The sequence below is a fragment of the Mustelus asterias genome, chromosome 2 (assembly GCF_964213995.1).
Source record: "Mustelus asterias chromosome 2, sMusAst1.hap1.1, whole genome shotgun sequence".
Classification (NCBI taxonomy): Eukaryota; Metazoa; Chordata; class Chondrichthyes; order Carcharhiniformes; family Triakidae; genus Mustelus; species Mustelus asterias.
This window is the reverse complement of record NC_135802.1, coordinates 145,453,059-145,468,576: the sequence shown is the minus strand read 5'-3', so window position 1 is coordinate 145,468,576 and position 15,518 is coordinate 145,453,059. Positions and strand designations below refer to the sequence as shown.

At 45.2% G+C, this 15,518-nt stretch overlaps 1 protein-coding gene across 6 annotated transcripts in view; it reads left to right on the top strand.

The window, feature by feature from the left end:
- Positions 1 to 15,518, top strand: part of nod1 (nucleotide-binding oligomerization domain containing 1) — an 86,735-nt gene that overhangs the window by 46,575 nt on the left and 24,642 nt on the right. For all 6 annotated transcript variants that reach the window (XM_078197696.1, XM_078242453.1, XM_078197685.1 and 3 more), the window contains 2 exons: positions 6,841 to 6,924; positions 11,712 to 11,795. In XM_078197696.1, the coding sequence (XP_078053822.1) occupies positions 6,841 to 6,924; positions 11,712 to 11,795 (168 nt within the window). The remainder of the gene's footprint in view (positions 1 to 6,840; positions 6,925 to 11,711; positions 11,796 to 15,518) is intronic.

The following is a 15,518-nucleotide window of genomic DNA, read 5'->3' as shown; positions in this document are numbered from 1 at the left end:
GAAGAGTGAACCTTTAGAATCGAGATGAGGAGGAATTTCTCCAGCCAGTGGGTGGTGAATCTGTGGAATTCATTGCCACAGAAGGCTGTGGAGGGCAGTTCAGTGAGTGTATTTAAGACAGAGATAGATAGGTTCTTAATTGGTAAGGGGATCAAAGGTTACAGGGAAAAGGTGGGAAAATGGGGCTGAGAAACGTAACAGCCATGATTGAATGGCGGAGCAGACTCGATGGGCCGAATGGCCAGATTCAGCTCCCACAAACAGCATTATGATAAACAACCAGATCAAAGAACAAAGAACAGTACAGCACAGGAAACAGGCCCTTCGGCCCTCCAAGCTTGTGCCGCTCCTTGGTCCAACTAGACCAATCGTTTGTATCCCTCCATTCCCAGGCTACTCATGTGACTATCCAGGTAAGTCTTAAACGATGTCAGTGTGTCTGCCTCCACCACCCTACTTGGCAGCACTTTAAAAATATTGTTGGTTGAGGGATAGAAATTGGCAGGATGCTGTTGAAAACTCCCCTGATCTTCTTTGAACTGGTACCTGGTACCTTCTATGTCCACCTGAGAGGACAGCTGGCGCGAGGGGGAGGGGGTCTCATTTTATCATCTCTTCTGAAGGATGGCACTTTCGACTGCGCAGAATTTCCTGAAAGAACTTGCATTTATATAACATCTTTTGTGCATCCTCCACAAAGCTCCAGAGTACATTAATTCATTATTTTTGAACTGTAGTCACTGTTGCCCTGTGGGTAAATGTGGCACTCGATTTCACACAAGTGAGGACCTACAAACAGCAATGAAATTAATGTCAAGTTAATCAGTTTTGGGAGCAAGGGGAATGGTGGCCACCTGAATAACCAAATGGGGCCTCAGTTTACAGTTCATCCCAGAGGTGATGATATGCCACACCCCCAATACAGTACTAAAATGGCAGACTGGAGTATGCATTCAAGTCTCCTAACTAAGGGCAGCATTTTCCCCCCCTCTCCCATCCATTGTAGAGGTGGCTTGCCATTGGCCGCTGATGGGATCTTCCGGTCCTGCCAATGTCTACGGAATTTTGCATGGCTCGCCTGTCCCGCTGCTGGGGAGCCCACCACAGAGAGATCGGAAGATCACGCCAGTAGGAAAGGCCAGGGACCCCCCCCCCCCCCCCCCTCCCCCCCCACCATGACGTGAACACACAACCTCTGCCTCGGGAGAGATTGCCAACTGTGAACCAGACAAAGGTTCTTTCCATCTCGCGTGTTAAAGGTGCATGCTTCAAGAACTGAAATATAATTTTTCAACAAAATGAGTGATAGCACAGAGTCATGCATGGCAGAAAGAGGCCATTCAGCCCATTGCATCTGTGCTAGCTCTTTGAGAGAGCTTTCCATTTAGAGCCTTCCCCTAATCCTTCCCCATAATCCTGCTAATGTGTCCTTTTCCAGCTATATAATCAAATCCCTTTTGAAAGTTACTATTCAATCTATTTCCAGCAACTTCTTGAGCAGCACATTACACAACAAAGCAACTAAAAAAAAATTCTTTCCTTCCTTTCTGGGCTCTGTTGCCAGCTATCTTTCATCTATATCTTTTGACTTTCAGTCCTCCTGCCAATGGAAACTATTTCTCCCTCGACCAAAATCCCACACAATTTTGAAAAACGCTACAAAAATCACTCTGTCCTTTTCTGGTGCAATTCCACAGTCTAACTTTTCCAGAGGAAACCGAGAATTAGAACTTAGGGGTAGATTGGAGCTGTTCCACTGTGAAACAGAAGGCACTAAATTTGAAATTCAACATAACCTTTGACTTGAAAATAATGTCGCAAGTGAGCAAAAGTTGCCCGTTCTCTGCAAGAGGGGGGTTGGGCCTGGATAAGATGCTCTTTCAGAGAGTCGGTGCAGACTGGATGGGCCAAATGGCCTCCTTCTGCACTGCAGGGATTCTCTGGTTCACCCATCAGTCCTGTGTTCGCTAATCTACATATGTTCTTAGTTCAAAACCATGATTTTAAAAATTCTCATCCTTATGTCCAAGTACCTCCATTCCCCTCCCTATCACTGTGACATTCTTGAGCCCTCCTGTGATTGACACAGGCTTGGAGGGCTGAAGGGCCTGTACCTTTCTTTGTTCTTAGTTCCAACCCTCTGAGACCTCTGCGTCTTCTATTTCTGGCTTCATGTGCCTTCCTGATGTTAGTCACACAACAATCGGCAGTCATGCCTTCAGCTCTCTCGGTTCTGAGCACTGAAACTCCTTCCAGAAACTTCTCCACCATTCCCTCTTTCTTTGCAATGCTCCATGAAACCTTGCTGTTTTGCTAAACTTTGACCTACTTCCCCTTATGGTGTCAGTTTTTGTCAGATTCCACTCCATTAAGGATGTGTTATAAGCACAAGTTGTTGTTGTTGTGAAGAACCAGCAACAGGCTGAGGAGGAACTGTGAGAATAAGTGTTCTGTCATTCCTTTCCCTACTGTAGCACACTGTTATTGTGTATATAGATGTGTTCAGAAAAGTGTTTTGATAGCTGTTACTTGAATAGAAATAAATAGGAAAGGTGTGAAAAGGTATTCAGATTGGCAATGACGAAAACGTGAGGATTGGATGGAAATGTTTACAAACAGTCTTGATTCAAAACAGAGAATTTTATTATTTCACCAAATTTCCCATAATCCTTGGCATTATAGGAGGGAGACACCTGTAAACGTAGGCATTTCTCAGCCATCTCAGGTTGTTCTTTTGGGAACGGCCATTTTATATGGAACCACCTCCTGTTACATCATGGCTGCAAGGTTGGAAACAATGAAGAATTGAAGCCTGAAGAATCAGTTAATTTGAAGGGAACATGGCAGTCTTTCTCTGACACGCAGAGGTACTCACTCAGAATTCCTTCATGCCCAAAGTTTACTATGGAATACACTCATTATGGCTGCCTTCCTAAAATAATGTAATCATTCGTAATAATTAAGTTAACCATCCAACACACTCTTGGATCCTGACAAAACCTACTGCAACATGGGAGGCAGAGTTAGTTTGAGCATTGGAGCTTTGTGTGTGTGCTCAAAAAAATGGAGGTTCACAGTAGGGCTGCTATAACACCACCACTGTCTGGAGGGTGTTATTTCAGTGCAACGAGATTGTAGAGGCTAATCCCATTATAAAGATGGACAGAAGAACGTACTTATAATAGAAAAAGTTGACACAAAAATATAAAAGTCACACTATTATTTGTGGGAGCTTCCTGTACACAAATTGATTATTGCATTTCCTACATTACAAGACAGACTACGCTTCAGAAGTACTTCATTGATTGTTAAGTGTTACTAATGTAGTCAAAGACATTGGGGCGGATTTTACCGTCCTGCCCACCACAGCAATTGGAGCGGGCGAGGGGTGGAACATGGAAAGGTCCGTTGACCTTGGGCGGGGTTTTATGGCTTCGGGGTGAGCCCACAATATGAATGCAAGTCTTTCTTTTCATTCTTATCTAAGAACATCAGAGTATTGTTATATACATACTTGTCCACACAAATACAAATATCATTGCAGTGATTTTTTTAAAGCTATAATTATTGGCTGTATGTCAAATAGAATCATACAAGTTTCCAGGAGGCCGTTTGGCTTATTGTGTCTATGCCAATTCTCTGCAAGAACAGATCATGTTGCGTTCCCCTGCTCTTTCGCCAAAGGGCTGCAGATTTTATCTCTTCAGGTGCCTATCCAATTCTGTTTTGAAAGCCACAATTAAATCTACCTCCACCTCAGTCTCAAGCAATGCATTCCAGATCCAAATCACTTGCTGCACAACAACATTTTTCCTTGTTGTTGTTGACTCTTTTGTTATTTACCTTATAGCTGTGTTCTCTGATTCTCAACCAATGGGAACAGTTTCTCTCTATACTCTGTCTAAGCACCTCATGTTGGAACATTTCTATGAAACCTCCTCGTGACTTACTCTTCCCAGAGAAGAACAGCCCCAGCTTCTCCAATCTCTCCACGCAACTGAAATCCCTCATACCCGGAACGATTCTCACAGACCTTCTCTGCACCCTTTTGAATGCCTTCACATTTTTCCTAAAGAGCAGAATTACTGAACACAAACTCCAGTTGTGGCTGAACCAATATTTTGCAATGGTTCATCATAACTTCCCTGCTTTTGTACCCTGTGCTTATACACATAAAACTCAGGACCCTGCTTACATTTTAACCAGTTTTTCAACTCACCCTGCCACCTTGAATTATTTGTTTCTGTACCCTCCTTTAGAATTGCACCCTTTATTTTGTGTCACCTCTTCTCATTCTACCTAATAAAATGTATCACTTCACATTTTTCTGCATTAAATTTTAGCCCACCCATTCCACTAGCCTGTCAATCACTTACCTTCCTCACAATTTCACAATACATTCAAGTTTGTTTCATATGTAAATTTTGAAATCATGCCTTGTACACCCAAGTCTAGGTCATTAATATTTATCAAGAAAATCAGTGATCCTGGCACTAGGGCTGCACGGTAGCACAGTGGTTAGCACTGCTGCTTCACAGCTCCAGGGACCTGGGTTCAATTCCCGGCTTTGGTCACTGTCTGTGTGGAGTTTGCACATTCTCCTCGTGTCTGCGTGGGTTTCCTCCGGGTGCTCCGGTTTCCTCCCACAGTCCAAAGATGTGTGGGTTAGGTTGATTGGCCATGCTAAAAATTGCCCTTAGTGTCCGAGATGTGTAGGTTAGAGGGATTAGTGGGTAAATATGTAGGGATATGGGGCTAGGGCCTGGGTGGGATTGTGGTCGGTGCAGACTCGATGGGCCGAATGGCCTCTTTCTGTACTGTAGGGTTTCTATGATTCTATGATCCCTGGGGAACCAAACTGAATACTTTCCTCCAGTCTAAGAAACAACTGTTCACCATTATTCCCTGCTCCCTGTAATTCAGCCAATTTTGTATCCATGTTGACTTTTATTCCAATATTTTCAACTTTGCTGCCAAACCTACCATGTGGCACTTTATTAAATGTTTTTTTGAAAGTATATATACGCTACATAAACCACGTTACCTTCATTAAACCTTTTAACTCATCAAAAAACTCAACCAGGTTAATTAAACACGATTTGCCTTTAATCAATCCATGCTGGCTTTCCTCAATTAATCCTTACTTGCCCAAATGATTGTTAATGTTATTTCTAAAAGCTTTCCAACCACTGAGGGTGAGCTGACTGAGGTGTAGTTTCTGGGTTTATCCTTTACAAACTTTTTAGAACAAAGCTATTGCATTTCCATTTCTCCAGTGCCCTGGCGCCACCCCGTAATTAAGAAGGTTAGGAGATTATGGGCAGTGCTTTCACAATTTCCACCCTTGCTTCCCTTGATATTATTGGTGCATTCCATCGAGTCCAGGTGACTTATCAGTTTTATGTGCAGCTAGCTTTTCTAATACTTCCTCTTTATCAATGTTTAGCCTATACCTGTCTCTTAACTGCCTCCTCATGACTTTAGAAACACTGTCTACCTTGATAAAAGAAAAATGGAAAGTACTCATTTAATCGTCAGTCATGTACTAATTGTCCACCTTTTTTGGTCTCTAATCGATTGGATAGTTACTGATAAGTTATAGTAACTTCATTTGTCTTTTGTGTGTGATGTATCCTTACTCTTGGGGTGCGATCTTACTGGCTCACCACGCCAGTCGATTGGAAAAAGATAAGGCAAGAAGCAAAGAATCGGGTCCCCCCCCCCCCCACCCCGGTTTCTTGCCTGTCCCGATCGTATCAGCACTGTTTTGCTGGCAAAATCAGCTTCACGTCCAGAGAGGGTGGCAATCGGGGTGGAAGGAACGCTGCAAAGCTGATTTGATTTGATTTATTATTATTGTCACGTGTTAACATACAGTGAAAAGTATTCTTTCTTGCGCACTATACAGACAAAACATACCGTTCATAGAGAAGGAAATAAGAGAGTACAGAATGCAATGTCACAGTCATAACTAGGATGTAGAGAAAGATCAACTTAATGCAAGGCAAGTCCATTCAAAGGTCTGACAGCATTAGGGAAGAAGCTGTTCTTGAGTCGGTTGGTATGTGACCTCAGACTTTTGTATCTTTTCCCCGAAGGATGAGGTGGAAGAGAGAATGTCCAGGGTGCGTGGAGTCCTTAATTATGCTGGCTGCTTTGCCGAGGCAGCGGGAAGTGTAGACAGAGTCAATGGATGGGAGGCTGGTTTGCGTGACGGATTGAGCTACATTCACGACCTTTTGTAGTTCACAACCTTTTGTAGGGATGGCAATTGAGAGGGGAAGTCTGCACGGTGATGATCTGAGGGGGTTGGGGTGGAAACTCTGCAAAAGGTGACGATCGGGGAGAGAAGCGAACTCAGCAAAGGGTGGCGATCAGGGTGGGGGGGGGGGGGGAGGTGCCAATGTCCTTTTCACTGTATGAAATGTACTTTTCACTGTATGTTAACACGTGACAATAATAATAAATCAAATCAAATCAGCTTTGCAGCGTGGGGTGGGGGGAAACCGGCACAGGGAGCAATTGGCAGAGTGGGGAGGGTCCGAATGTCCTAGGTGGGGGCAGCAGGAGATTTCCCAGGGAGACCAGGGCGCCTGCGCAATGGCGCCCCAAGGGCTCAGCAGCCGGCTTCACAGGCAAGATTAGGCTCCGCCTTCCCCCTACTGGCAAGAATTGCACCCTGGCCCTTTTTTGGCACTAAGAGCCATAGGATTACGACTCACAGCTCGCCCTTAAAAAAGCACGATTCTCTCCCGTTTTCTTGCTCGTTCAGCAGTTACAATTTCTTTTCATAAAATTCCTCCTTGATCACTCTCATGTGTCCTTTCCTTTTAAACTCAGATTGAGTGTAAACCAGGTCACAGATGATGGAGCCAAGGTACTGGCTGAAGAACTCACAAAGTACAAAATTATTAAAGTCCTTGGGTAAGTGTTGAGTAAATATATTTTTGCACCATGAATATGCAATATTATGTGTAATCATTGTGTGAATTATGGCTGTTGGCTCTGAAGACCTCTGGGGTCACTGAGTAGCCGTGAGTTTGGATGGATTCCTTTCAGCTGCTGACCTCTGCTCCTGACCCTAGTTGTGGATCTGAATAAGGTCATCTGTAGGTGAGAGGATGGAGTGGGTCCAACCTAATTACAGGGCCCTTTGGCTGTGCCCCTTGCCCCAGCTTTATCTTCTCCTGGTTCTCCAGGCCCTGAGGAAATTCAGACCCAGTTGATTAAATAATCTGACACATTGGATGTGGGGAAAATCACTGTGCACTTGTATAATGGGCACTAATTTGGAAAAAGAAATGGCTGTCATTTTCTGACCCTCCTCTCGCTACCCCCATCCCATGCTGTTTTCCTTTCCGGGTGCTCTGGTTTCCTCCCACAGTCAAAAGATGTGCGGATTAGGTGGATTGGCCATGCTAAATTGCCCCTTAGTGTCCAAAAATGTATAGATTAAGTGGATCAGCCATGATAAATATGTGGGATTACGGGGATAGGGTGGGGGTGGGGGCTGAGTCTAGGTGGGATGCTCTTTCAGAGAGTAGGTGCAGACTCGATGGGCCGAATGGCCTCCTTCGACACTGTAGGGACTCTGTGAACTATATCCTCACTCACCATCCCCCGACTTCAAACCATGTGATTTCTTGGGTGAGGAAAATCAGCCGAGAAATGCCAGTTTGGTGGTAGTGTGGGTTGCGGGAACAATGAGGATAGGTGATGTGATGAAATTTAAGGAATTCCTTTTTGACCCCCTTGGATGATTGCAGCCATTCCATGAGATCGGTCTGACTCAGATTAATATTTCACAGTGCCTCCCTCTTGTATAATTCAGTAAATGATCATGGGCGTCACAGTGGTTAGTACTGCTGCCTCACAGCGCCAGAGACCCAGGTTCGATACTGGCCTTTATGACAGTGTGGAGTTTGCACGTTCTCCCTGTGTTTGTGTGGGTTTCCTCCGGGTGTCTGCTTTCTTCCCACAGTCCAAAGATGTGCAGGTTAGGTGGATTGGCCAAGCTAAATTGCCCCTTAGTGTCTACAGATGTAGGTTAGGTGGACTAGCCATAGCAAATGTGCAAGGTTACGGGAATAGGGCGGACGGGAGGGCCTGGTTGGGAATGCTCTTTCGGAGAGTCTGTGTAGCCTCTAGTGATTCCATGGTTCAATGGATTACTAAGTATTTGAGCAGAGAATCAGGTCAATAAGTTTCCTAAATTCACATTTTCCCATCACGGTATTTGTGAGTTCCATTGAATTAATGCTGTGTTATTCATTCAATGTATGAAATGTTTTGAATCATAGAAATCCTACAGTGCTGAAGGAGGCCATTCGGCCCATCGAGTCTGCACCGACCACAATCCCACCCAGGCCCTACCCCCACATATTTACCCGCTAATCCCTCTCACCTACACATCTTAGGACTCTAAGGGGCAATTTTTAACCTGGCCAATCAACCTAACCCACACATCTTTGGACTGTGGGAGGAAACCAGAGCACCCGGAGGAAACCCACGCAGACACAAGGAGAATGTGCAAACTCCACACAGACAGTGACCCGAGCCGGCAATCGAACCCAGGACCCTGGAGCTGTGAAGCAGCAGTGCTAACCACTGTGCTACCGTGCCGCCCTATGAATGGTTTTGATTTCTCAGTGCTGATGTTCTGTCACCTTGTAACACACAATCAAAAGTTTATTTTAACACAATTTACTGACCCAGTCTGAGAAACAGCCCTTTGTCAGTGAAGTATTTTCAAAAGTAGCAAAATAATTTTTCTTCAACAAATGATGAAATGTTACAATCTGGGAAACAGATAATCCAGGCCAACTCTTTAAATACACAATAACTCCGCTCTAACCACAAAACAGAAAGACTTGCACTGTTTTGTCGGGTTGCAGAATGTGCAAAGGATTAGTGGTGTACTTTTCATAGAATCATAGAATCCCTACAGCGCAGAAGGAGGCCATTCGTCCCATCAAGTCTGCACTGACTCTCTGACGTTGGGCCCCCTTCCCCACTCTATTCCCGCAGCCCCACACATTCACCATGGCTAATCTATCTAACCTACATATCTTGGGACACTAAGGGGGTAATTTAGCATGGCCAATCCACCTAACCTGCATATCTTTGGACTGTGGAAGGAAACCAGAACACGTAGAGGAAGCCCACACAGACACGAGGAGAATGTGCAAACTCCACACAGACAGACACCCAAGGCCAAATTGGACCCGGGTCCTTGGCACTGTAAACCTCTATGCCTCCGTGTCACCCTTTCGAAGTGTAGTCACTCTTGTATTGTAGGAAACGTGGCAACCAAACATAGCAAGATCTCAAAACAGCAATGGAATAAATGATCAATGAATTTGTTTTAGTGGTGTTGGTTAGAGATAAATATTGGCTCGGACATTTGGAGGGGGGAATCTCCCCTGTTCTTCTTTGAAATAGTGCCACGAGTTCTTTTTATACCAAGCTGAGAAGCAGGCTCAATCCGAAAGATGTTAGCTCCAACAGTGCAACACCGTGGGCGGCACGGTGGCACAGTGGTTAGCACTGTTGTCTCACAGCGCCAGGGATCCGGGTTCGATTCCTGGCTTGGGTCACTGTCTGTGCAGAGTTTGCACGTTCTCCCCGTATCTGCGTGGGTTTCCTCCGGGTGCTCCAGTTTCCTCCCACAGTGCAAAGATGTGCGGGTTAGATGGACTGGCCATGCTGAATTGTCCCTTAGTGTCAGGGGGACTAGCTCGTATAAATACATGGGGTTATGGAGATAGGGCCTGGGTGGGATTGTGGTTGGTGCAGACTCGGTGGGCCGAATGGCCTCCTTCTGCACTGTAGGATTCTGATTTCTCAGTATACCAGAGCTTTAGCCAAGGTCTTCTGCTCTCGTCTCCGGAGTGGGGTTTGAACCCATTACCTTTTCTGACTTAAAGGTCAGACTACAACCTGCTGAGCAACAATTGGCAGGATAAGTTTCAGAGCATCTTTGATGATGCTCATCTCTTCATAACTAACTTACAGCCAAGGCAGTCTTGCCTCATAGCTAACCCTTGCAGAAAATGACCAGGACAACGTGGGGAAATGTGAGGTCATCCTCCTTGGATCCAAGAAAGACAGATCGCAATATTCTCTTAACAGTGAGAAACTGGGAACTGTGGAGAAGCGGTGGAAACACTAAAAGCCATTGTACAGGACCAAACAGCAGCTAAAATGGCTGGTGAAAGGTTGGCCCTTACTTCAAGAAAGGGAGGAAGTTATGCTTCAGTTGTATAGAGCCGTGGCTGAACCCCATCTAGACTAGAGTACTGGGTTCAGTCTTGGGCACCGTACCTCAGGAAGGATATATTAGCTTTGGAGGGAGCTCAAAGCATATTCACCAGAATGATACTGGGGCAGAAAGGGTAAATTATGAGGATAACTTGCGTAAATTTGGTTTGCATGTCCTTGGATGTAGAAGACTGAGGGCTAATCTAATCAAGTTTGAAATGATAAAGGGGTTTGGTTGGGAAGGTGCTAAGGGACTTCTCCAGTGGGGAAACCCAAAACTTGAGGATCTTAAAATTAGAGCGAAACCACTTAAAATGAAATCGGGAAGCACTTTTTCACATAGTGGAAGTCTAGAACATTCTCTCCCAAACTGTTATTGTTACACGGCCAAAGGAGATGTTCGAGGCTGAGAAAAGATAGTTTTTGGTTAGCTAAATGTAACAAAGGGTTGGCAACAAGGTGGGTAAATGGTGCAGAGGTACAGATCCAGCTAGATGGCAGAACAGATTCAGAGGGAAAATGGCCTACTCCTGTTCCTTTCTCCCCAGCAGCTCACTGTCACTCTCTAGTGGTAAAAAGCCATTAGTACAACATACAGGATCTCAGGCTTTATAAATAGAAGCTTTGAGCACAAAAACAGGGAAGTTCTGATGTATCTTTATGAGATTTTAGTTGACTTTCAATTGCAGCATTGAATCTAATTTTGGGCACCTTAGGGAGGATGTGAAGGCTTTAGAGAAGTTGCAGGAAAGATTTACGAGAATTGATCAGGATTCAAAACCATGGGGAACCTGAACCAGGGGAGTTAAAGCGGCGAAAGGTCCAGAGCCAGAGGACGCTATTTCAAGGCGGTTGGCAAAAGAACCAGCAGCAACATGAGGGCAAACTTTTCTGTGCAGCAAAAGGATAGGATCTCGGAAGCACAAGCTGAAGCTGTGGTGTAGTGTCGTGGAATTCTAAAGGGGACTGGATCAGCATCTGAAGAGAAAGAAACTGCAGGTCTACAGGGCAATGGCAGTGCGGGGAGGAGCGGGGGAGTTAGTTAGGGAATAGAACTATCTGAGTTGCTCCTACAGAGAGCTGACACTGAGCCAAATGGCCTCCTTCTTTGTTATAACCATTCTATGATTCGGCACAGAAAAGGTGGGGGCGGAGTTAGTTAAGGAATAGGACTATGTGAGTGGCTCTTACAGCAAGCCAACATGGGGCTGAATGGCCTCCTTTTGTGCTGTAACCACTCCATGATCCTATGAAATGAAGCCAATGTAAAAGCAACTTAAAAACACCAGTTGCTTATATCCTGATCATATTGCATCACGTTACTCTGTTCACAAGCTTCATGGGGTAGTGAATGATGATGCCAGAGCAGAAAGATTTACAAACCATGGATAGTAATTAATTGTCAATGTATGGGTGTCACCGCTCCTAAAGAAGATGTGTTATTTTTCCAGCCTGTACAGAAATCAGATCACTGATGTTGGTGCCCAGTTTATCGCCCGAGTTGTTGAAGAATGCCCATGTCTTCGAACCTTAAAGTAAGAAATAATATGTTGACAGTTTATGCAAATTACTTGTACCACGTTTAATGTTAATGGCAACATTGCAGCCCACCAATAGCAGGCTGAAACTACAGAAATATTGGCCTGTCATGTTCGCTCGTTGGGTGCGCGCATGGTAGGCCCCGGAACACCATTCCACGCTTGCTGGATAATGAACTGACAACCAGTGTGAAATCCGCACTGTGAATGGCCCAGCGCTGCTGGGGAGGGCGGGAAGCAGGCAGGCGCAGAGGAAGGGGAGGGTGGTGGGCTAGTTCTTCCTATGTGTTCCCTTGGTTGGGGGAGGTGGGGGCGATCTGTCTCGGGGACCTGCAGACCTGTAAAAAAGATAGAGAGAAAGAGAAAGACTATGCAAAAAGTGTCGAGGCAGCACATTTATCCACATACCTTCGGCTCCATGAACCTTTTTAAATATTATTTCGGCCCTGGATCGAGGTTGCAGCTTGAACCCAATCGGCTCACCCATGAAAGCAGACGGACGACATCAAATTGCATTCAATTGACTCCTCAATGGGCTAATTTGCTTGTTTGATTGTCGGCGGACACACTTCAGACTCATGGAATCATAGAATCTCTACAGTGCAGAAGGAAGCAATTTGACCCATCGAGCCTGCACCGACCACAATCCCACTCTATTCCTGTAACCCTACATATTTACCCTGCTAACCCCCCTGACACCAGGGTCAATTTAGCATGGCCAATCAACCTAACCCGCACATCTTTATGATGAATGAATACTTTTCTTCAGTGTTCACCAAGGAGAGGGGCCATGTTTTTCAGGAAGAGAAGGTGTTACAGGCTAATAGGCTGGAGGAAATAGATGTTCGGAGGGAGGATGTATTGGCAGTTTTGAATAAACTGAAGGTCGATAAGTCCCCTGGGCCTGATGAAATGTATCCTAGGATTCTTTGGGAGGCGAGGGATGAGATTGCAGAGCCTTTGGCTTTGATCTTTGGGTCCTCGCTGTCCACGGGGATGGTGCCAGAGGACTGGAGAGTGGCAAATGTTGTTCCTCTGTTTAAGAAAATGAATAGAAATGACCCTGGTAATTATAGACCGGTTAGTCTTACTTCGGTGGTTGGTAAATTGATGGAAAAGGTCCTTAGGGATGGGATTTACGACCATTTAGAAAGATGCGGATTAATCCGGGATAGTCAGCACGGATTTGTGAAGGGCAAATCGTGCCTCACAAATTTGATAGAATTTTTTGAGGAGGTAACTAGGTGTGTTGATGAAGGTAGGGCGGTTGATGTCATATACATGGATTTTAGTAAGGCGTTTGATAAGGTCCCCCATGGTCGGCTTATGATGAAAGTAAGGAGGTGTGGGATAGAGGGAAAGTTGGCCGATTGGATAGGTAACTGGCTATCTGATCGAAGACAGAGGGTGGTGGTGGATGGAAAATTTTCGGACTGGAGGCAGGTTGCTAGCGGAGTGCCGCAGGGATCGGTGCTTGGTCCTCTGCTCTTTGTGATTTTTATTAATGACTTAGAGGAGGGGGCTGAAGGGTGGATCAGTAAATTTGCTGATGACACCAAGATTGGTGGAGTAGTGGATGAGGTGGAGGGCTGTTGTAGGCTGCAAAGAGACATAGATAGGATGCAAAGCTGGGCTGAAAAATGGCAAATGGAGTTTAACCCTGATAAATGTAAGGTGATTCATTTTGGTAGGACTAATTTAAATGTGGATTACAGGGTCAAAGGTAGGGTTCTGAAGACTGTGGAGGAACAGAGAGATCTTGGGGTCCATATCCACAGATCTCTAAAGGTTGCCACTCAAGTGGATAGAGCTGTGAAGAAGGCATATAGTGTGTTAGCTTTTATTAACAGGGGGTTGGAGTTTAAGAGCCGTGGGGTTATGCTGCAACTGTACAGGACCTTGGTGAGACCGCATTTGGAATATTGCATGCAGTTCTGGTCACCTCACTATAAGAAGGATGTGGAAGCGCTGGAAAGAGTGCAGAGGAGATTTACCAGGATGCTGCCTGGTTTGGAGTGTCGGTCTTATGAGGAAAGGTTGAGGGAGCTGGGGCTGTTCTCTCTGGAGCGGAGGAGATTGAGGGGAGACTTAATAGAGGTTTATAAAATGATGAAGGGGATAGATCGAGTGAACGTTCAAAGACTATTTCCTCGGGTGGATGGAGCTATTACAAGGGGGCATAACTATAGGGTTCATGGTGGGAGATATAGGAAGGATATCAGAGGTAGGTTCTTCACGCAGAGAGTGGTTGGGGTGTGGAATGGACTGCCAGCAGTGATAGTGGAGTCAGACACTTTAGGAACATTTAAGCGGTTATTGGATAGGTACATGGAGCACACCAGGATGGTAGGGAGTGGGATAGCTTGATCTTGGTTTCAGATGAAGGTCGGCACAACATCGTGGGCCGAAGGGCCTGTTCTGTGCTGTAATGTTCTATGTTCTATGTTCTATCTTTGGGCTCCTCCGTGGCCCGCCAACCAAAGTATCACGCAAGTGCACAGTTACATCGGGGCATGCGCCCAACATCTTCTTGTGTGTTTTCACACATTTCCGGATCTGGCACATGCATGCATTTTGCACGTAAAATTCAGACCATTATCTCAATTCTAAGGAACACCTTTAATGTTAGAACAGAGATGGATTAATATTGGTGCATCCCCTCCTCATCGCAAAACCTATTAAAAAATGAAGATTCTGCATTGATATTGCAAGAATCTCTCAAAGTGCCTTCCAGCCAGTGAAGTACTCTTTGAAGCATAGTCACTGCTGCAATATAGGGAAATATGGCAGGAATGAGATGATGACCTAATAATCTACTTTAGTGATATTGGTTGAGAGAGAAATACTGGCCAAGACACCAGGGCGTACTCCCCTATTCTTCTTTGTATAAAAACATGGGACGATTCATACCTGAGAAGGCAGAGGTGAGGTTCAGTCATCTTAAAGACAGCACCAATGACCGCACAGCACTCTCCCAGTACTGCACTGAATTGTCAGCCTGGATAATGGGCTCAAGTCTCTGGAGTGGAATTTAAAACCACAACCTTCTCACTCAGACAAGAGTGCTACCACTGAGCTATGACTCAAACACTTGTGTTAGCTTGATCATTATAAAAGTTTAAAGTTTATTTATTAGTGTCATAAGTAGGCTTAACACTTGAAGTAACAATGAAGTTACTGTGAAAATCCCCTCATCACCACACTCTGGCACCTGTTCGGGTACACCAAGGGACTATTTTAGCATGGCCAATGCCCCCAACCAGCACGTCTTTCGGACTGTTAGAGGAAACCGGAGCTCCCGAAGGAAATCCACGCAGACAGAGGGAGAACGTGCAGACTCCGCACAGACAGTGACCCAAGCCGGGAATTGAACCCAGGTCTCTGGTGCTGTAAGGCAGCAGTGCTAACCACTGTGCCACTCCTTGAAAGTGGAGTCACAGGTGGACAGAGTGGTGAAGAAGACATTCAGCATGCTTGGTTTCATCGGTCAGAACATTGAATACATGAGTTGGGACGTCTTGTTGAAGTTGTACAAGACATTGGTAAGGCCACACATGGAATACTGTGTGCAGTTCTGGTCACCCTATTATAGAAAGGATATTATTAAACTAGGAAGAGTGCAGAAAAGATTTACTAGGATGCTACTGGGACTTGATGGTTTGAGTTATAAGGATAGGCTGGATTGACTGGGTCTTTTTTCTTTGGAGCGTAGAAGGCTGA